This window comes from Cryptomeria japonica, chromosome 1 (genome assembly GCF_030272615.1).
Source record: "Cryptomeria japonica chromosome 1, Sugi_1.0, whole genome shotgun sequence".
Lineage (NCBI taxonomy): Eukaryota > Viridiplantae > Streptophyta > Pinopsida > Cupressales > Cupressaceae > Cryptomeria > Cryptomeria japonica.
Window position 1 is genome coordinate 487206555 of NC_081405.1, and position 24345 is coordinate 487230899.

Here is a 24345-nt window from a genome sequence, read left to right on the forward strand (position 1 = left end):
TAACAAATATCACTGCACACTTCCCAAGGCAACCTCCAACATGGTATGGCAAGGCAAGAAGAGCGATTTTGTCTAGAAAATCCAAATCAACACCAAAATCCACGAAACTTAGCAAAATGGATCACCTAACCAAGAGGAAAACATAGGAAGAATACCCAAAAACTGAACTCTTAGAGACTTGTGAATGAATTTCAAGTTCAACACCATACATAACAACAACTCCAAAATTGAAAACATCACTCAAAAATTAGAAAACAACAAATATCTTCATCTTCGTTGAGCCCAATCTGCTCCTTTGAATGAGAAACAGTCACAATATTCAGCTAGGGGCTATCTTTCAAGCTCGAAACTGAAGGTACTAGGAGGTATGCATCCTTCAAAGCAAGAGTCTGGAATTATTTCGACAGTGCTTCATTATATTAGCAATGGATAGTCTCAAATGAAGGCCAAGGCACTTATTTATAACTTCCTCCCAACTCGAACCTCCTTTTCCCTCCAATGTGGGACTAAACAATGACATTCGAATTCACTTTAATTTGCATTTCATTTCATCCTTCACCATGTCATCCCATTTTGCCTAGACAAGACACTTTATTAAAATGCAAATAATACATAATATGAGTGCCCAACATATAATTGAGAGAATAGCTTTTTAATATAACTTAAGCAATCCCTTTAATAAATCGTCCATTTTTGCCTTAAGTTATAATTCAACTTAAAACACCATTTTCCATCAAATACTAAACTTGCCAAAACAAGCTCCAAGAGTATGAGAGATCAAACTGAGAGAACTACCCTGCCAGATATAGCCACTACACCAAGTTGCAGGAACCCTACAAACATTAGAACTACTACAATAGCACTTACTAAAAATAGCATACTACTAAAAATAGTAAGTGTGTTCAAATGCATTTTAACCACATTTTGAGCAATCGTCGCAACTTACTAAAAATATTAAGTCCGAAAAATTCTTCAGATTCGTTTGCATGTCACACCATCGCGAAGCTATCTGAAAACCTAGCAAAACCCAAAGAAATGAGCTGACCTCACCCCCACTCACTAAAAATAGTAAGTTTACCAAACTCCACTGATTGCTACGCATGTACCATCATTGCGAAGCTTTCAGAAAACCCAAAAGGAATCCAGAATCAAAGCTGTGAAAATCCAACATGCAGGCCGCCAAACTTCCATAGAATCCTCCTAGAAAATAGGAATCCCTAATTTCTGCTCTCGATTGGCCTACAAGTCTCCAGAACAAGCTAACGGCCAACTAAATTGATTACTGCTAAGAAGGGGACATTACATGCTTCCTCTTCTAAAAATGAGGTCTTTGGTTCTTGACTCTTCGCGATGTTGTTCACAAGTCAACACCTTTTTTCAATGTCCTCCTTTGTTGGACAACAAATGTCTATGCTTCTATTTCCCCCCTCAATCACCTTTGTTCCTTAGAAGAGTGATGATCTTCTACTCCTTTTTCATCAATAATGAGATTCTCTATTCCTCTAGTTGCTTATGGCAACCTGTGTTCTCTAAAACCAAGAAATCTTCATCACATATGGGGCTCCCAAATTTATCCATCTTTGTTGTGGCTTCTTGTCTAATGTTGACAACTTCCACCACTACAATATCTTGGTCCTCTTGTGATATGCTACATTCTTCTTCATTGCTGACTTCAAACTCTTCTCCCCTCACATTGTAGTCTTCAATACCTCCCCTTCTTCCCTATAACACAAATCAACAGCTCTATCCCACTCATCCTCTTTATCTCCACCCCATTCATCTATCTCTACTCTATGTAACTCTTGGAAGATCAATTTTAAGGGTCTTTAATCCTCAAATAAGTTTGCCAGCTCTTAAAGAGATTTGATCTTTCATTGTTCCACCAATTCCTGATGCAGCACTATCTTAAAAAACTTGCAAAATTGCTACACAAAAAATATACTCTGTCTCTAACCTGTTTGGTTAAAATATAACAAATTTTCTACAGCTGAGATTTCATATAGGAATAATGAAGCTTGCACAGATTATCATTAGAAAATCATAACAAATACTTATCATATTCCATAACTAGAAAGACATAGAGCTGCTACCAATGAAGACTGATTTTGTTTTAAACCTATTAGCAAGAAGCTTTTTCTGCCATATGAAGTTGCTCTCCTCCAAACTCATAAAATTCTTGTCCCTTGTTTTATTCCCCACTAACTCCCGATCCTACATATTCTCCCCTAACTACCTAGCTCACTAAAAGACTCCTAAACAAACTAAACCAAAAGCTAAAATTGGCAAATTACTTGACAACCATTTAGTTTGAAGACTAGTCAAAGTAAAGAAGTGAACAAAAGGCTAAAGAAAGTAATGAAGAGATCCTAAAATGACTCAACAATTGCCCAACCAACTAAATGTGGGTGGGGATTGTTAGATTAAGTACTCCACATCATCCTCCCCTTGTATTGAAGTTTGAAGATCCCAGTCCTCCTTGTTCCAGTTCATATGTTGGACATGGAACACCTTGGCTATACTTAAGCAAGTCAGCATTTAAGACCCAAGAGTTGTAAGAATATGATGGGCCTTCCCACTTAACAAAATACAGCTTATGTGATCTAGATCGAGTAGCCACAAATTTGGTATCTAGTACTTGTTCAATTTGCTCTCTTTTCTTCTTTGGCAAGTATCTTGTCCAATTGTCATTTTCCTTCTCATTTTGCTCATTTCTACTTGATCATCACCAATTCCAACTAAGTGTGAATAAAGGTCAGTGACATTAAAGATGGGGCTAATGTCCATATCCCCAGGCAATTCAATTTGATAGGAATTGTCATTTGTCCTCTTTATGATTTTGCAAGGTCCAATTTTATTGGGCTTCAACTTGTTGCAGGCACCTTCAAGACACCTTTCTTTGCATAGATGTACCATAACCATCTCTCCTTCTTGAACAACTTTTCTTCTCCAATGCAAATCATCTCTCTTCTTTTATTGCTCATTCATGGACTACAATTTGAGCCTAATGTGTTCATGTATCTCTTGAATATTCTCTAAAAATTTGTAGCTTCTTGATTGTTATGTGGGATCATTGACAAGTCAACTAAGTCCACAACTCCTTTAGGATTTGCACCATATACAACTCGAAATGCAGACTTACCTGTTGATCTATTTATGCTAGAATTACAGACAAATTCAGCTTAAGGTATCACCAAATCCCATTGTCAAGGACTATCTCCAACTAAACACCTCAACAAATTGCCTAGGCTCCTATTTACCACTTCTATTTGACCACCAGTTTGGGGATGGTATGCTGAACTGAATTGCAACCTGATATTCAACTTCTTCCATAAGACCCTCCAAAAGTAGCTTAAGAACTCAATGTTCTTGTCACTTGTTATTGTTTTGGGAACACCATGCAACCTTACAACTTTTGAAAATAACAAATGTGCCACTTGACTCACATCATTGGTCTTCTTACAAGGTATGAAATGGGCTATTTTAGAAAAATGGTCCACCACCACAAACACTAAATCATTGCCTCTTTAAGTTCGTGGAAGCCCCAAGACAAAATCCATAGAAATATCAATCCATGATTCTTTTGGTACGAGCAAGGACATGTATAAACCCATAAAATAACCTCCTCCTTTTCTATTTGACACACCCTACAAGCAGCAACAAACTTGTTCACATCTCTCATCATATTCGGCCAAAAATTTCTCACTCAATAATCCAAAAGTCTTATCTCTCCCAACATGTCCACCCAGCCTATTTGAGTGTAACTATATCACAATCTTTTCTCTCTGTGAGCCAAGGAGAATACAAAGTTAAGACCCCTTAAACAAGAATCCATCTAACAATATGTAGTATTCAAATGGATCAATATAGGTATGGTTTGGACTGTTTGGAATTACACAGATGTTATAAAAATGTGGATCATTTGCATATTCACCCTTCATCTCTTCAAAACAAACCAGTCCATGACTCATTACAACCAATAAATGACTTCTTCTACTCATAGCATCAACCACTACATTGGTTTTACTGTTTACAACTCCTTATGTTGCAAAACAACAGTACAGGCCTGCAAAAATGAAGCCTATTTGGCATGTTTGTGAGATAGCTTACCATGTGAATTTATATATTTCAAGGCTTGATTGTTAGTCATCTATATGAATTCCTTACATAAAAGATACTGTCTCCAATATTTTAATTCTTACACCACAGCATAAAATTCTTTATCATAAGTGGTACACCTCTTTTTAGCGTCATTTAATTTCTCACTGAAAAAGGCAATTGGTTTTCTCTCTTTACTTAACACTCCCCCAATAACTACTCTTGAAGCATCACATTCAACTACAAAAAGTTTCTCAAAGTTAGGCATGGTAAGGATAGGTGCCTCAAAAACCTTCTTTTTAAGCTGTTCAAAACTAAAATCAATTGTCTTTATCCAAGTAAAGACCTTCCCTTTTGTGCAATTAGTCAATGGTGCACTTATGCCGTTGAAATTCTTGATCAGTCTTTTATAAAAATTTACCAAACCATAGAAGCTCCTCACCTTAGTAATACCTTGAGAAGCAGGCCACTCAATAGCTTTGACCTTTTTTGGATCCATGCTCAATCTATATGATGAAATAATATTGCCCAAAAATACCAACTTATCTTTGCAAAATTCACTCTTTTCATGGTTAATAAATAACCTTTATGCCCTAAGCATGTCAAGTACTATCCTTGAATGTTTGCATGTTCCTTTAGGGATTTACTAAAAATTAAGATATCATCAACATAAACTATTACAAATTTCCCAATGTACAATCTAAATACTCGGTTCATTGTTCACATGAAGGTAGTTGGAGCATTGTACAATCCAAATAGCATCACTACCCCCTCAAATAACCCATCCTAGGGTTTGAAGGCAATATTCCACTCATCACCTTCCTAAATCTAAATTTGGTGGTAACCACTTTTGAGGTCAACCTTGGAGAAGATCTTAGCACTTGACAGGCAATCCAATAAATCACCCATCCTAGGTAGCAAATATTGGTACTTCACAGTGATTTTGTTAATGGCTCTAGAATCCATACATAATCTCCATTTTCCTCCCTTATTAAGGGAGAGTAGAGCGAGTGTGGCACGAGAACTCATGCTTTCTCTCACAGATCCTTTTTCCAATAATTTAGTGATTTGTTTCCTCATTTTCTCATTCTCTAGAAGAGTCATTCTGTAAGCAGCTTGATTTCAAAGTTTAGCACCAAGAATTAGATCAATCTGGCGTGTAATGCCTCTAGAAGGAGGCAAACCAGCTAGTCAGTCACTTGGTGTCAAGTCTGAATATTGTTGCAGCCATAGTTTGATCACTTTGCGAGTACTCTCCAGCACTCTCCAAACTCTCGAGTCCTATCTTTGGCCAAGTCCACTTGACACTGACTTGTGGCGAATCTAGAAGACTTATGGGGAGTACTTGTCAAAGTCTCACCCCAAGACTCTCTGAGTCCCAAACTCGAACTCCCGAGTTCTAGGCGCAAACTCTCAAGTTTACTTGGGTGTAGCTAGGGAGGTTAAAAAACATTAAAAAGTGACTTTTTCTTCACGTTTTTTGCTGTCCAATCTTGTCCAAAACAGGTTTGAACAGCAAAATAAAAAAGGAAGGAGAGGCAAAGAGGAGCATTTGAGTTCCAAAAAGACAATGTTGAAGAAACAATTCATCATCATTTTGATACTATGGCACTGTTTAGTTTCAGGATTGACAAATTGAGTTACATTAGTAGGGGAAAGAGGAAGATGTAGATTGTATTTGATTGTTTTTTTCATTTTGACATATCATTATATGTAAACATTTATAGACTTAGGGTGTTGTTATACGTTTGAAAGTTTGAAACTATCAGTATGAATTATGAAATTTCAGAAATTAAGTGTTTGAAGATCATATGACATGTGTAATGTTTGAATTATGACAAATTGATAGACAAATTAGACTTTATGTTCTCTAAATGAGTCAATTTATTTGTATTTTTGTATTATAACCACGGCTTTTTTTGGGCCGAGTCCTAGCCAAGTTTTTTGTCAAGTCTGTGCTGAGTCCCAAGTCCGAGTCCTATTTTGGATTGTCAAGCCTGAGTTTTCAAACTTCGGTTGCAGCAATTTCTGCACTTACAATGGAATTGTTTGCAGATCTAATTTCTCTTTTTCTTGTGGGTACAACAAATAACAAATCTCTCCCTTAGATTCTCTAAAAAACTCTTTCCACCCCACTATAAATAGGCAAAGCTGATATTTTTGTTGATCCTTCTCCCTTAAAGGATTTCAAGATATGGAGTTTACACCCATGTTGTATCTCATAGGTGTTCTCTCTACCATGATGAATTACGTCTCTATCATATAGCCAAGGTCTACCCAATAACAAGTTGCAAGCATCCATTGGCACTACATCACATAACAATTTGTCCTCATATAGACCAATTTTGAATTCAACAAAGTAAGAATGGTTCACAAGCACACTATAATCCTTTTTCAACCAAGAAATTTTATAAGGATTTGATTTCGAAATGCAAGCAAGCTTTAATTTTTGCACCATTTCTATTATTGCCGAGTTATTAATGGACCCTCCATCTACAATCACCTTGCACACTTTTACACTTGTATTATGTTTGAAATGCATTGTTTCTCTTCCAATCAGCTACAATGGTTTCTTTGCCTTCAACTATCATGGTCCTTCTCAACATCAAGATCTCACTTGTCTCTACTTCCACTTCTTCTATCAAGGGCTCTTCTCCTTCTTGAGTCACCATGGTTTTCTTGGGATTTTGAGGGCAATCTACAGCATTATGGGCCTCACTACAAATATAGCACCTCAAAGGTTTCCAACCCTTAGAAAATTGCGGTCCTCATCCTCTACCTCTAAAGCCACCCCTCCCTCGGAAGTTTGGCTTCACATTATCCACTTTTTCTTCTTCATTAGTTGATTTGGAGGAACCTCCTCTTCCTCTATTTGAATTACTATTACCTCTTTTGCTGGCCACTCTACCAAATCTTCAATTTTCCCTCTGTTTTTAAGGCTAGTTGATATGCTTCATCCATAGTATTCACTTTGAGTAGAGGTAATTAATTTTGGAGTTGAAATTTAAGCCCATTAATGTGTCTAGCCACCAAAAGCTCCTCATCTTCTTGCTAATTAATTCTAATTTGCAATTTCAAAAATTCTTCAATATAGGCTGATATAGAAGACTCCTTTTGTTTTAGATTTTGGAATTCTCTGAAGAGCTTTTGCCGATAATCAAAAGATAAGAATTTAGTCTTTAAATGTTTTAATATTTTTGGCCACAATTTGATTTTCTCTTTCAACCTCTCCTAGCGTTTTGGGGATTCTCCCACCATAGAGCAGCACGGAACTTCATCTTAGATTCTGCAACTTTGACCCTTTGTGGATCAGCTTCCTTGATTCCTTCCATGTCATAGTATTTTTCAAAATCTTGAATCCAATCCAAGAACGCTTCAATATGTAGTTCACCTTTAAAATCAAGTACCTTAACCTTCACTCTAGTTCCCTATTTGTTGATGGCCTCAATAAGTCTTTCCATTGGATCTATGGCTGTTGCTTGTCCCTTATGAACCTCTTGTTCTTCCTCAGAATCTTCATGAGGCAACCTAGCCTCAAGGGCTTGCAACCTTCTAAGTACTTCATCAACTACATTAACTCTCCATCTAGCATTCTTCCCACCTCTTCTTTCCCAGGCTACATGAGCTCCCCTCTAAGCCATGTTCAATTTCGCTCCATTACCAAGATGATGCAACACTACCTTCAGAAACCTGCAAAATTGCTACACAAAAATATGTTGTCTCTAACCTGTTCGGTTCAGATAAAACAAAACTTCTACAGAAAAGATTTCATTTAGGAATAATTGAGTGTGCTCAAATTATCATTAGAAAAACATAGCAAGTAGATTCTTACCGTATTCCATAACTAGAAAGACACAAAGCTGCTACCAATGAAGACTGATTTTGTTTTTTACCTGTTGACAAGAAGCTTTTTTCGCCGTATTGAATTCGTCTCCCCCAAACTCATAAAATTCTTCGTATTTTCTTCCCCACTAACTCTCTAATCCAATGTTTCTCCCCTAACCACCCAGCTCACTAAAAAACTCCTAAACAAACTCAGCCAAAAGCTAAAAATAGCAAATTACCTGATAGCTGTTAAGTTTGAAGACCAGTCAAAGTAAACAGTTGAACAAAAGGCTAAAAAAATTTTAAAAGTAATGAAGAGATCCTAAAATTACTAAGCAGTCATCCAATCAATTGAACGTGGGTGGAGACTGTTAGATAAAATGCTCTGCATAAATTCCACTCCTTGGCTAATCCTCGGCTCAATGGCTTTCCTCTCTGAGAATGGCTCTCTCTCACAAGGTAAGTATTTATTTATCCTCACCATTCTTTTCACCTTCTCACAACTCTTCAATGCCTTTGTTGTAGATTTCTTTCTGTATGCCTTCTTTTTATTGCATGTTTCATATTCCTCCAACATCCACCATAACTCCTCCAACTCATACTCACAACAATCTTCAACTCAAGTAGCTACACAATAAAAATCCTCTAAAACAACTATCCTTCTATTCCTTCAAGCTTCTTTAAGAACCATATACTAGGTTGAGTACTCCCCTCTAAAATTGCTCAAGATGTAAAGGTAGAGGTAGCAATCCCTACAGATATTAATAAATTCTTACTACACTTGCCAATAGCTTTTCTCCCATCCATGCATTCAAGACCTCCCATTGTTGACATGAGTTCACAAAAAAATTGTTAGCACATCACCTGAAAAAAAAATTAAACTTTTTCTCTCTTCTTTTAAAAGAAAAGTTATGACAAATTCGATTGTTCCCTTGAAATCCCATTCAAAGACTTTCTTCCTTGCCTCCACTACTGTTGTTTCAGCTCCTCCAGAGGACATCCTTCATCAGCTGCTTGGTGAATTCTCACCCTGGGCTCCTGCAACACCTCTAGCTTATGATGTCCAAACTCTCTCCAATGTCTTGAACAACAATAACCTCCTCGACAAAACCAATGCTAGAGGCAATGAGAGGTGAAAGGTGAGAGATTCATAACATTAAAACCTCTCTTCCTCCAACTAATGAACTAAGTCATCAGCAATGAGCTGCTGTTCATTATCCTGCCACTAACTTTGGCAAGAGGCCTCACAGGATGGCGCCTTGACCAAGGAAAAGAAGAAGACAATCCTTCTAACAGAGTGAAAATTCTTCCACTTCAAAAATAGACAATGAGAAATCTTCTGCCATCAAGTATTAAAAACTATCGCTCTCTCCTTTGCTGACTCAACAATATTTCTACTTTGTGCTTTAAAAATTCCATAGCACACTTTACAACTCAACATTGAAACAAGATTTTACCAAGCAGATTCTGGACAAACTTGGAATAGTTCAAGCGCATCAGAGGAGAGATGAGCAGCTCCAAAATCCTCCGCCAAAGTCTGGAATCTATTGTCTGGTTATAATCACTCATAAATCCTTTTATTGCTCTTATACCAAATCAATGCAGCACCTTAGATCAAACAAAAATATGATCAAATAAGCCTTAACCACAACAATATAGATGGGAAAGAAACATTATACATAGAAGTAAAATATACTGCAACTTCTTATACATAAAAAAAAAATATATCCAACAATAAGATAGTGAACACAAAAATATACAATTACATTATATTTATGGATCTAAAGGATGATCCATAAATTTAAACTTTAAACTTTAAACTCCAATCCCCTTGATCACCAAACTGGCTCCCTAAGCTTGACCACTACCTATGTTATAGAGTATAGACCATATTCTTTGGCATGAGAACTCCACTACTAAACTCCTAATCTCACACTAACTTTCTAAAAGGATGGTCCACAAGTTTAAACTTCAATCCCCTCGATCACCAAACTGATTCCCTAAGCTTGAGCGCTACCTATGTTATAGACCATATTCTTTGGCATGGAAACTACTAAACTCCTAATCTCACACTGGCTTTCTAAAACAGCATAATAGTAACAGCTATACCTGAAAAGTTTGAACAGTTACAAACAATCCCAACAAAATAGGAGAAACAATGAATTACCCTTTAGGCTGGGGTCGCTTTGGCGGCTTCAAGGTCTATTTTCAAGGAGCAAGGGTCTATGAAGCAAAAAATTATGCTACAAGATTAATTAGAATTTTTTTCCTGAATATGGCAGCCCCTAATTTTTAGGAAGCATATTTAAGCAGGTGAAATAGGTGTCGCACTAGAAATTGCCATGCCAGCTTAGGAATTTTTTCTAGCATTTGTCAATAATCTAAAGTTTAGATTCCTGCAATGGAAAAATTCGATGGCAAATGATATTTTTATCATTTATTTAAAGTTCATTTCATCAGCTTCATTAAATTTCGAAGCTTAAATATTTAAGCTGAATTGTACTTCTAAATTTATGAAACTGCTAACTTTAAAATATTCATTAAAAATCATAGCAGCTCCCACTAAAATTTTTTAGGAAGCCCCTACCCATGAGACCCCAGCCATAATTCCAAGAAAACAAATTTTTTCTTGTCTCCTAATTCTAGGGATTAGTTTGCAACTTTGCATCAACCTCTTACTTGAAAACTTAGAACCGATTCAGATTTTAAATCTTACCATTTAAGCAGTCAAAAATCTTAGAACCGATTCAGATTTTAAATCTTACCATTTAAGCAGTCAAAAATCTTAGAACCTATTAATGTTCAAGCAGAGAATCCCTTATCACATGCCAAAATTGAGAATAAAATAGCTCACAACAGGCAAAAAAAACAGGTGTGAATCGTATAGGCAGTTGTCAACTGCCGATTGTTAAGAAAAGTGGAGGAAATTAAAACATTGAAAGTGGAACTTGAAATACCTAATAAAAAAACACAAATAAACAGATAGTAATACTTATAGCAATAAAAACTTTACTTTTTAGCAGATCCAATTAAGTCATAAGATGTTAGCATCTTCATTCTTCTTCATTCCAAGAAAACATTGAAAGTGTAACTCACAGTTCCTAATAAAAAACACGAAGAAACAGATACTATTACCTTCAGCAATACAAAAACTTTATTTTCTAACAGATACCAATAAAATCATGAGATATTAGCATCTTCATTCTTCTTCATTCCAAGAAAGGCTCAGTTCTTCCACACATTGAATATCTCCGTAATCGTTCAGTATGCTTAAAACGAAATCACCAGACTATATTGCCAGTAAAAGAAAAAGAAAATTCGAGAAAATAAACAACTTTTGGAATAAAAGAAAAAAAGAGCATGGAATCAAAATCACCATTCTAGTACAATAATCCTTGCCAGCAACGATGCTCTCCTCAAGTACAAAATATCTTTAAGGAATTTCATACATCGGCCTTCATAATATTCGTCAGGTAGCCGAATTTCCATTGTTTCAAGAGAGGGCATACTCTGGAGCAAACAACTGATTACTGCAATCTCTTTGTAGTCTAACTCAAGCACTTCTACGCGTATTTTCTTAAGGTTAACATGTGGAGAGGCGAGGCAATCAGGTATAGGATCTCTTGCCAACTCCTGCTTTGCGGTGTCATGAATAAGTAAGAATAAGGAACTTTATCAAGGATTCCTTTCTCTCATTGTTTAAGAAAGAAGCCTTTCATCTTTTATTTTAATACATTCAAAATGCATGGCCTATAAACTTAAAAACTATTGACCTTGAGGTTAGGAAGTTCGTATAAATACTTATACAAAGGAAGTTCGTATAAATACCTGTACAAAGGAGCCCACTATATGCAGCCGCTGAAGATTTGGAAGCCTGTGAAACAGGTTCAGCAGAGGAGTATCCTTCGCTGCTTCCCTTTCAATGGAATGACCCAGGTGTATAGCAAGTTCTTTCAAGGACTGGCAATTGCCTACTATTTGAAGAAATCTACTTGTTGAAACATCTCCTAGACAAAATTCCATCGACAATTCGCTCAGAGTACTTCCACCGTCCATTTCAAGATGCCAGATGGCAGAGGAAAGCTCATAGAACCTTACACCGTTTACACTCAAATCCTCAAGCATCATCCCCGACATAATTTTAAGTTTGGGGCAGTTAACAGAGAGAGATTTTACGCGTTGCACATACAAATGTTCAATGGTGGGTGAAAAGATAATTACATTACCTAGCCAATCATCTCGTATTATTTCAAGTTTTTGAAGAAGAGGACAGAGCGAAATGAAGGAGATTAAAGACTCATCTGTCAATTGAACATCCTCGAGGCGACAACTAATCAGGTGGGGAAATCCAACGAAATCAATTGGGATGCTAGTGAGAACGTAGTCGCACAGATATAGTGTTATGAGACGCGAACATGAAAAGAAAGCAGGGGGTGGGGTTTCTTTTAAAGCACAGTGGCGCTCATCGACACGCTCGTCGAAAAGAGCCGGCACATAGTGGTCAAACAGAGTGAGGTGTTGAACATTACACAAAGATGCATATTCTACCCATTTGCACACATTTTCACGAGAGAAGCGCCGATGGTTATGATCGAACCCGTTGTTGCGGAGGTGAAAGGCCTCCAGATTATGTGAATGCAGAAGCAAGATGTTGGAAATTATATGCTCAGCGCTTGACACGAGGAGAGGATTGAGAGAAGGGCAATCCGGCCCCAGAACAAGATGCGGAGAGAAAGTGAGTTCAGGCATCTGAGTATAGAGAAATCTCCATCTCTTGGAAAGAATGGAAGATTTGACGGCATCTTTTATTGGGATTTTTGAAAGTATGAAAGAAAGAAGAGAATCAGGAAGTGTGTAGAATGCATCGTGGGCAGCCATGATGCAGAACAAGAAATTGATGAGATAATCTGTATAAGTACCGAGCAGCAGTGAAGTTGGGCCGAAGTTTAGTATTCTCCAACACAGACCATTGCGATTGACAGCAAATTGACAGCATTACATTGGCTCGTGCCGGGAAATCTTAGAAAATACATAAATTTCTCGCAAGCAAGATATATTTCTAGCAGGAATTACTCAGTTTGTAGTGGAGCTCATATTGGGGGAAGTACCTAGGATATTCACAATTGAATTTAATTAGGAATTGACGACTATAATATACAATTTTTGACTATTTAATTTTTAAAAAATAATAATTAAGAAATTAAAGATAAAAAGAACAATTGGAATCATAAGAGCAAATACCGTTATTAGAAATTGTTAATAGAGTGTAACAAAGGTTATAGTAAATTAGAGAATAAATAATTCAACACAAATTAAATCTTATAATAAAAAATTAAAAGGTTGTTTTGAAAAAAATGGTTAAATAAAAAATACATTATATTAATAGTAGTTTTCAATAAGACAAAAGAGTGATGCATTAAGATTGTAGGTCATTGAGGATTACAATCGATATTGTCTTATTGAGATCGACTAGAAATTTTAGATATTCTTGACATTATGGAAGTAAACACCAAAATAGTTGCAATCATAGTAAGAAGAAATCAAACACCAATTAGCTACACATAAAAAAATGATACTAGAGAGTTGAATCGTTGTAGGAGTCGTGGATATAACCAAGGGTGGATTATGAGGGTAAGGGGGCCAACAAGTTTGTGAAGAAGTGTGTAGAAATCCTAGTAAGATCCTCAAAGATTTGAAGTTGAATGTCAAGATTATTGAGGATATTAGCTAGCTTAAATGGGGATGACAGCGGGGAATACAATTTGATCATATGGAGTCTCGAGTTGGAACAGATCAACTAAAGCTCGATGGAGATGGGATAGTGAACTTGTTAGAAAACAAAGCCAGACGTCTAAAATTTAGAATGTATTTAAGAATCACCTATCTACAACTCTAGGTGATGAAATTATGAGCTATAAAGGACCCCATAAGAGTAGCTTCTAGGACTTAGACGAGAAAAAGGGCAAGGAAAGTGGAAAAGAGGGAAAGCTACAATTGTTTAGCATGATGGTAGGACCAAAAGACATGTTTGATGAACTCAGTTTGGGCACAAAACGAGCAAGGAGAGGGTGAATAAATGTGAGATGGTTGTTAATGGGGAGCTTCAAATGAAGGGCCCTACAAGCAAGGAGTTGAGATTGAGCATCAACCTTGGTTTTCTAAATTTGTTGATTAATTTTATTCGATTTAGATTGTCTAAAACAACACTTCCAAAGTGATTTTAAGTGGGGAGAGATGCTTAGATAAGGGAGGAGTTGTATGTAAATGGTCTTGAGAGGGGAGGAAAAAAGGTTATAGGTAGTAGTTCATCTCCACTCCTTGGAAAAATAATCATGGCTATGAATGGAAAGAATATTGTACAACTTCAAAGATGCTAGTTGTTGAATGCCTTCAATTCTTTGTTTGTCATAAGAAGTCAATTTGTACTTGAGTTTAAGAAGCTTCTAAGGTTTTCAAATTAAAGCTTGCGGGACCTCATAAGTCTTTAAAGGTTTTAATTCCATTTTTGAATATATGTTTTCCATTTAGTTGTTGGATAATCCCCAAGGGTTTGCTTGCTAGTTAGACAAGTTGATTCCACCATATGGAAGAGCTAACAAAAATCAGGCCATGCCTAAGAGACTAGTCATACAAAATCATCTATTTGGAGGTGATCTACCAAGCTCTCCAAATAGTGTTAAACGGAGCAAAACCATGGACTTTAAAGAGAAAAGCCATAAGGAGTTTGTCTTACTAATCAATTGACTTCTAAGGGTCACTTGCTATAGCTATATGTGTATACGGTGAAAATGGATACAACAATATTGAAAGACTAAATAGATTCAACCACAAAACCCTAGCCTAACAACAACAAAGATCCACCATAACATATGAAGATTACCTAAGACAATGCAAATCAAATGAAATCACAAAGATTATACCATCACATGTCCAATAGGGTTTGGTTCTCCATTCTTCCTATCTCTATTAATCTTGCTTGATATATTTGCTCTCAGATTTTATGTGCGCAAGAGCTCAACAAAGAATAGAAATGCGGTTGCAAGTAGGATCGCATATGAAAGTGCAAAAGGCGTAGTGTAGTCAAGTGCGTAATTGAGTTCGGGTTGATAATGAAGGAAGCATCTCCTTATATAGAAGACACTATATGAAATGGAGGGATAAGATTGAGAGGTGTAAAAGATAAATGGTCGGCTATGATTAAAGGGTAGGTAGAAGAAATAAGAAAATAATGAGAGGGGTAGGTAGTGTATGAATTAAGAGATGAATGACATGTGTCATTGGAGGAAAAGGTTAATGAATTAATTAAATAAATAAAGATTTATTTAATTAATAGAAGAAGTGGGATCAAATTAAATAAATAAAATAATTTAAATAAATAAATGTATTTATTTAAATGAGAAATAAGGCTAGAAAAGGATAAATGAATTAATTAAATAAATAAAGATTTATTTAATTAATAGAAGAATTAGGCTTAAGATAATTAAATAAATAAAGATATTTATTTAATTAGACATGACAATTTTAGGTGTCTACAATATGTATATAGTAACTAGATGTTTTCATGGAGAATCTCCTTCCATGGCTTTCATCAACCATTTGGTTGTGAGGAAAATACCCTGCATGAATGGTTCAATGATACCCAATCCACCTTTGTCTTTTGGCTGAATATAATGTGTCTAGGAAGTAGCAGGTAGACCATTTGTATCACCCCACTTGGCCCAAATGATTTTTTTGATAAGTTGGTTAAGATGGTTGCAATGAGTTTTGGAAGGGAGCCAACAAGATGAAATTTAGACATGGATAGCAAGAAGGATCTTGTTGGCAACCTAGATATATCTAGAAGTTGAGAGTAAATAGTTAGACCAATGCAAAATAAAATAAAACAATTTGTTCATAAACCATCCCCAGATATTTTTCAGAGAAATGTTAATGCCAAAGGGGATTCCTAACTATCTTGTAATAGAGTCATGTTTAATTTCTCTTTAACCACTATGATCCAAGGAGGGTGAGTGTTGGGTTGAGTCATAAAAAATTCAATTTTGTGCATGGCTAATTTGGAACTTGATATAGTTCAAAGCATGTACATACTATATTTAAGGAATGAGTTAGTTCAAATGTTGAGTTTTGGATTAATAGCACGCTATCATCAACAAAGTGTGAATTAAGATTTGTGGATCTGCCTAGGAGGAAACTACCTTTGATGAAATTGGATGAGAAATCATGTTGAAAGAGGTATAGCATTTGCAACGGGAACATAAAGAAGAAGAGCAAGCAGGTACCTTTGGCATATTAACTTTTGCAAAGGAAATTGAGGGGAAAGAGAGCCATTGAACAAAACTTAGGCATTTGCATTCGTAAATAGCATTTTGATATGTTTTCAAATCATGGAACCAAAACCCAACTACTTGAGCATATTTATAATGAATGGTCATTTGATGCAATCACATGCTTTATCGAAATTCAATTTTATGGTCAAAGCATATTGAGTTGTTTGTTGTGCTCATTCAATTATCTCTATGGCTAAGAGAAGATTCCATCTAAAATAAATCTTCCTCCAAGGAAACTAGTATTTTTAGGTCTAACAATTTCTTGGGTGATAGTTTTGATTCTCTAAGCCAAAGCTTTAGCTATTATCTTATAAGGGGTTCTTACTAGATTTATAGGCCTCCAACCATTGACCAAGTCTCCATAATTACCTTTGGGGATAAGCTTAATGAGTCCTTGATTAATAGTAGCCCCTAAAGAATCTGTTTCTATGGCCTCAATGTACACATAATAAAAGTCTTTGAAAGGGAAAATAAATGAAATAATGGAATGTACTAATCCAAGAGAAATTGTTTGAAGAAAAAGATTACCATTGAAGATGAAAGTCAAAATATCTAAGAGCATGCACACCAAATATATAATAGGAAACACAAGAATTTGTGGGGAGGGGGGAAAAAAGAAAAAACCCCAATATTATGAATATGACATAAAGCCTAAGAATAATACAAATGAGAGAAAGAGAGAGAGCTCAAACATTGAATGTGTCATAAGTGTTGGGAAAATGGTGTCTCAACCTTGCATTTACATGAAGTTACTATTTATAGTAAGTTTTCATTTGAGCACAAAATGGTGTGAAATTATCCCCAAAGCTTTTGGTTGGCTAGATAAGCATATTGATAAAGTTTCGTCGCAAGATCACATCTAGTTTTGAAGATATTAAAGTTTTCATTTTGGAGGGGTGCGATGAAAAGTTTAAAATTAATTTTAAAGACATTAGACCCTCTTAAATTCCCTAAAAAGTTGGCATAAATGGCATATTAGTTTACAAGGTGATAGAGAACTTTGTGAGCTTTCTGACGCTTCAAACGGTTCGTCAATCGGACACACAATTCATAAGTAATGGCCTTTGAAAGTTTGGACTCATGAAATAGGAAATATAAAATGCATCAGACGCATAAATGAGCTATAAAATGGAGGGATACATGTTGTTGTGTGTTTTGACATGTCATAGGGAATCTAGATTGGAGATAAGGTCGGCTATACTTTATTGGGTGGTTTTAGCCCATGGTTTTGTAATCCTGTTTGACGGTTTCTTGTATTGTATTTCCTATATATGAGGTGTGTGAGATAGAGGTTGTGTGTAAGAGTCTTATGGCTATTGAGTTACCTCAAAATCTCTTATTAGTGGTACTCATGTGAAGAGATTTCTTTGCAGGTATATTGTAATTTTTTATTGATTGTTGAATAATATATTGAGTTGTTTTTGGAGTGTGGGGTTTTTTTTTTTCTCCCGAGAGGGTTTTCCCCATGTAAATCATTGTGTTGTGGTATGAATGTTATTATGTTTATTTATGTTAAGTTTGTGTAATGCTTGTAATGATCTGTAAAAGTTTTTGCATTATTTTTCTCTCAAGGTTAGTGTAAGAAGTTGTTCTACTACTTAACTTCCTTACAATAAGAAGAATGAGTGAAGTGCTTCAAATAAATAGAGGTGAGAAAAGAGTAACTCTCAAGTCTATGTATGCCACCTTCATCCCATGTGTGTGCAAGGCATCAAAATCATCAAGAAGAGGAGACAACCCTTGAGCCTATAATATTGCACTATATAAGAATAACAAAACTGAATCATTCTCACACATGTGTGAGACTACTCAAATAAGAGACAATACTTGTAGGGACTTCTTTAGAATATTCATACAAGTAACTAAATAAATAGCCTTTACCTAAGTAAAGATTGATTCCTAACAGTCTTCACAGATATGAGGCTGCAAGGCTTTATAAAATTCAACCAGAAGACCATCAAGTCTTGGACTTGCTGCAAGGCTTTATAAAATTCAACCAGAAGACCATCAAGTCTTGGACTTTTTTCCAAAATCCATAGTAGAAATAACTTCATCAAGTTCCTCTATAGAGAGGAGGAAATCTAGATTGTGATTATTTAAATACCTTGCATCTTAGACTACTTTTATCTCACTAGCATGTCATTTGAGTCTATAGGCATCTCTCTCTCTCTCTCTCTCTCTCTCTCTCTCTCTCTCTCTCTCTCTCTCTCTCTCTCTCTCTCTCTCTCTCTCTCTCTCTCTCTCTCTCTCTCTCTCTCTCTCTCTCTCTCACAAAAGAGGTTTTGCTTAGTTAATGGAGGATAAAATAATTATAGAGGGGAAAATATATATGAGTTTAATTTCTATGATTTTTTAACATATTTTATTTGTTATTCCATCTTAGATTAAATCATAGCGGTGCTTATGTTTTCTAGATAGAATTGAATGCATGATTTTTACATGGGATTTTATTTGTAAGGACAAAAACAAAGGTGGAGTGTGTCTAAGAAAGATTTCAGAGTTCAACCTTGCTTTAGATGCTAAAATTACCTAGATAGTATTGAATGAGGAAAAATAATGGATTTCTCACTTTGAAGAAAGAAGTATCCAAAAGATTCAAATGGTGATATGTTGACTTCCAATCTTCCTAAAGGATCCTAAATTTGGAAATTATGAGCTCTTGTAGGTATACTATTAAAAAAAAAAAAAGAATGAAACTTGGGGATGAAGCAAAAATTAACTTTTAGGAAGATAACTGGATTGTATACTCCCCTTTAAAGGATGTTGAATGCGTGGCTTCTATTGTTATTTTTGTAAAACAACCTTTGGGCCAAAGTAGTATACTAAATTTAAGAGTATAATGGAGTTAAATATTGGAAGAACTTAATCATTGCTTCTTACAATGGGGTACATGCTCTTTGTAAATTAGAATCCCTATTGTATACATACCACATCCCAAAGGCTTTCAAGAGGGATGAACAAGTCTAAGAAGCTAACTATATGAGTGTTTCTTTTTGTTGCTTCAAGATTTCTTATGATGGTTGATCAAGGCCCTTCTCTCTTTTGGGCTTATAGTTTTTTATCATTGGCAACATAAAATAAAATCCTTATGATTGACATTTTGTTCAATCTTTTGGGCTTATAGTTTTTTATCATTGGCAACATAAAATAAAATCCTTATGATTGATATTTTGTTCAAAGGGGGATTTATTTATCCTAATAGATGCTCCTTGTGTGAAGAAGCAAATTAAACCATTTTTTCATTTATTGGTGGAATGTCTCTTATCATAAGAAGTTTGGAGCCTCCTACTCTCCTTATTTAGGGTCACCCTTATTTCACACAAGGGATGTTATAAAAATGTCATTCCCAATTTAAAAATATATCCTTAAAACTTCCATGGTACATTGCTTTGTCTCGTGCTCTTTGGGGGATATGGATAGAAAGGAACTGTAGACACCAAAAATTGTCCAATGCTTGCATAGTGACATTTACTAATTTTTTTGTTTCAACTAAATTAAATAATTTTATTATTTAATTAGGCTAACTCCTTTTTCCTCTAGTTAAATACTTTTAATTATTTAATTATAATTTATTCTAGTCTTTTATTAAACAATTAATTGTTTAATCTAATTATTCTTCTATGATTGAATAATTATCCAAATTATTAAATCGTTCTTAATCAATCACCCTAACTAATTATTCCTCTATGATTAAATAATTATTTCCTTGATTCAATTCCTATAATTAAATAAATTTTGAATTTATTTAATTATCCCAAATGTGGGTGAAATAAATAAAATTTATTTATTTATTTTCAACCCCACTTAACTCTTCCACTTTCTAAATTTTCTCCTTGCTTAACTCTTCCATCTATTTCCACTTAACTCCCACTTGCTAATTTCTCTCCCCACTTAACTCTTCCACCTTTCCACTCATGGCTCTTAATTGCTAATTTTGTGCTCCACTTTCGAAAGAGTAGCTTTTGTTTCAAATAAATACTTTCTTTATTTATTTAGTTACTCATTTTCTCTCCACTTAGTTGATCCTCTCAATTAATCTAATCCATTGATTTCCAAAAATCCAAATAAATTTTAGCCATTGATCAAAATCCAAATCTTCTATATAAATCAATCTCTCATTTCATTTCAATTTAATCACGATCTTCTAAACAATTTTGAATCATCACATCATTTGAGCTTTCAATTTGTGAATTTGTGCACTTAATTTCTAAGAGCAATTTTGAATTGTGGAGAAGAACAATGAAGACTTTGTGGAATGAATGTAACATTGTATTGGTTTGTGTTTGATTTTATTTTTGCATTCAATTTCATTTCATTCATTACATAGATTAAAATTTGGCATAAAATTTGAGTTTGTGGTTGCTCTTACATTTTATGTTATTCAAGTAATTTCTATTCTTATATTTTTGGTGAACCTGACATGAAGCATGATTTCATATCAATCAAATTTGTGAGTTTTTTATGTTCCAACTTCTAGCAACAAAATTGAGGGTTTTTCATTTCGATACCTCCATCCATCATCCTCGATTGGGGGGAGGACCCCCTACAATTTGGCTAGGGGATTGGATAGGACTTTTGCTTTTTATCTCTAACACAATTGTCTTTTGTTTTAACACATTTGTTTCTATTCCTAACAAAATTGCACTTAAAGCCACTACATTTGATTGGTTAAAAATGGTATAAAATTTTGAAATCTTAAGTGTGATGCATTTGTTTCTAAAAGTATTGCATTTGTATGAGTTGCAAATTACAAATTGTTGATTGAGTAAAGGGTAATGGATCAAACAATTAAGGGTTTAATGGATCAAGTTTACAATTTAGACTAATTAGGAAAGGTGAATTGAAAAAATCTTGCAATCCAGCTTAATTAGCATAGTTAATTGAAAAAATCTCACAATCTAGCCTAATCAGGATGGCAAACTTGACAAATTTCCAATCTAGTCTAATAAGGAGGGTTAATTGGAAAAATTCCACGATTTAGCTTAATTAGGGGCTTTAAATTGATTCAATTTCATAATCTAGATGGTTAATTTTATTTTTCTGAAAAAAGGGGGTAAAAACTTTATTGAAAATCAGACACAAGAATTACAAAGAGACCCAAGGCCCCAAGGCCCTAGAAAAGAACCACAAGCCCAACCCAAAATCAACCAATCACATACCCATCCAAGTCCTCAACCAGAATCTTCTGCAGGTCTTGACAATAATCCGGGGAAAGATGATCCCACCCTTCAACTTTCCAATCACTACCATGTTCCGAGGCCCACTTGGCCAAACAATCTGCTGCTCTATTCCACTCACGAGGAATATGGATGAAAGACACCTACTCCATAGCCGAGCTAATATGAAGAATCTGACGAACAATCTCAGCCAATTGCCAATGCACCCCACTCACCTTCTGCTCTGTCAACAAGTTCACCACAATTTGTGAATCCAATTCACAGATAACCTTTCTACAACCCAACTGCCAAGCACACTCCAAGGCATAGAGAATAGCAAAGCCCTCCATAAAATTATTAGAATGCCACCCTTTATGAACTGAAAATAAGAGGACCACCTCCCCCATACAATTCCTACCCACACCACCAATCCCAGCAGGGCCTGGGTTACCCCTAGAGGAGCCATTGGTATTAATTTTGATAATCTCATCCTGAGGAGGGATCCATCTTCCAATCCTGTGAACCTTCTTCAAAGAATGTCTACCTCTCCTAACACAAGCAGAGGCAGGGGATAATTCTTGCATCCCCAACCTGCTCACAATAACCGCCTCATCTTTATTCAGAGGAAAATGCACCTCACATTTAGCTTCCACTGTCTCCCTGATCATAACTATGATTCTATTCCACACATGTTGAACCATCAGTCTGACCTCGTGAAAGATCCTCTTGTTCCTCTCGAGCCAGATCTGCCACAAAATGAAGATGGGCCCAATGTACCAGACAGTCTGGAGGAAGGAGGAGAAGATAGGAGGTCTGCCCAAGCTGCTCCAAAACTCCACCAGTGAATCCACGTGAACACAAGGATGCTTCCACACCCCCCACCAATAATGCCATATAAGCATAGAGAAGGGGCATCTAAAAAATGGGTGTGAGGAGTCTTCCTCCCCATTACCACACAAGGCACAAATGGAAGGCCCCAAAAATCCTTGCTTGCAGGTATTGTCCCAAGTTAGGCATTTGTTCAAGGCCAAAGTCTAGGCGAAGCAACTACACTTTGGCCAAGAAAGAGTATTCCACACCTGTTTCCACCAAGGCACCTCTCTTCCCTCAAGTCTCCAGTTCAACAGTACCCGATATCCACTAGCAACAGTAAAGATGCCCTTAGGATTCAGGAGCCAAGCAAGTCCATCCCTACCCTTGAGAAAACTACAGTGTCTATTCGCCAGAATGCCATATAACTCCGCACGCTCTTCTTCCATCCCAGCAACTGACCACTCATTAGGGGCCTTCCACCGCTCCATCTCCAGCCGCCCACATCTATACATAGCCTTGAAGTCACTCACCCTAGACTACCCCACCTCCAAAAACCTCTGGCAGAGAGTCCCAAGGTTGGGAAACTGATCCAGGATGGGGGGGTAACCATCCCAAGAGTCATTCCAGAATAGGACCTCTTCCCCCCTCCTACAAATCCAAAAGAGTCCTTCCTTAATAAGGGAGGCCCCTTTCTTAAGAGTACTCCAAATCATTGAACCTTTACCCTTAAGCAGATATCTTGGAATTTCTTCCATCGGGATCCTGTGCATATATTTGTAGGCCAAAATCCTAGCCCAGCCACGTTCCTGCTCAACACACCACCTCCAGTACAATTTAGCCGCGAGAGCCTCCCTAAATAAGATAGACTGCCTTAGACCAAGCCCCCCCGACTACTTTGGGCTACACACCAACTCCCAATTGACAAGATTCCATTTGGAGGGGGAGAGGCTACCTGCCCATAAGAATTGCCTAGCCAAAGACTCCAATCCCTTCAAGAACCACTTAGGAGCCACTTGAAGCATACATCGAAAAGTTAGAATAGCTTGAACCACCAACTGAATCAGCTGAACCCTCCCAGCAAAGGATAACCATCTATTAGTCCAATGACCAACCTTCGTGCGAAATTTATCCATGATTCCCTACCAAGATTCCTTAGGAGGGTTACCAAGAGAAATAGGAATACCCAAATAAGTCAAGGGCAAGGAGCCAACTTGGAATCTCAGGATAAGAGAAATCCTCCTTTGAATAGGATCCAAAGTGTTGAAAAAGAGGATAGCAGATTTATCCTCATTAATCATCTAGCCCGAAGCTGCAAGATAAATATCCAAAACCTTTCTCAGATTAGTGGCCTCTCTGATCCAAGCAAGACCCATCAAGGTCGTGTCATCAACAAACTGCAAGTGAGACTGCGGTTGCAAGTCATTACCCCAGCTCCATCCCTGAATAAATCCCTGACCCACATTATGTTTAATCAACCTCCCCAGGCCCTCAGCCAAAAGAATGAATAGGTATGGTGATAGGGGGTCCCCATGGCGAAGACCCCTAGACGCACCAAACAACTCAGTATGGTCGCCATTGATTAGTACCGAGAAAGATGTAGATGTCACACAACTCATTACCCATTGGATACATTTGTCAGCAAAGCCAAATGCCCTGAGAATCTTCTGAAGGAAGGACCAACGAACTCTATCGTAAGCCTTAGCCATATCCAACTTACTGAACATATCTTTTTCCTTGGAATTTTCCATAGAGTGAATAGTCTCTGTAGCTATGACCACCCCATCCAAGCTTTGGCGCCCTTCCACAAACCCACTCTGCTCCTTAGAGATAACATCCCCCAGACACTTTTTCAACCTATCCGCTATCAGCTTAGATATAATCTTGTAAATCACATTGCAGAGAGAGATGGGTCGGAATTGGCCTAACTGGTCAGCCCCATCACACTTGGGGATGAGTGCGATGAAATTTGCATTCAATGCCCGAAGCATCTACTTATTCCTCTGGGACTCCTGAACTACTTCCCATAAGTCCAATTTGATAATATCCCAGAACTCTTGAAAGAATTCAACTGGGAACCCATCCGGACTAGGGGCCTTTCCCTTTCTCATGTGAAAAACAATCCTCTCAAG

The 24345-nt window shown here is 36.5% G+C and overlaps 1 protein-coding gene across 1 annotated transcript; it reads right to left on the reverse strand.

Moving 5' to 3' along the window:
* Nucleotides 1–11095: 11095 nt before the first annotated feature.
* On the reverse strand, nt 11096–13020 carry LOC131032373 (F-box/FBD/LRR-repeat protein At1g13570). The gene is made up of 2 exons (XM_057963359.2): nt 11749–13020; nt 11096–11553 (listed from the first exon to the last, which is right to left on the reverse strand). Exons 1-2 carry the CDS (start codon nt 12796–12798, stop codon nt 11293–11295), a joined length of 1311 nt encoding a protein of 436 aa, XP_057819342.2. The 5' UTR covers nt 12799–13020; the 3' UTR covers nt 11096–11292.
* Nucleotides 13021–24345: the final 11325 nt, after the last annotated feature.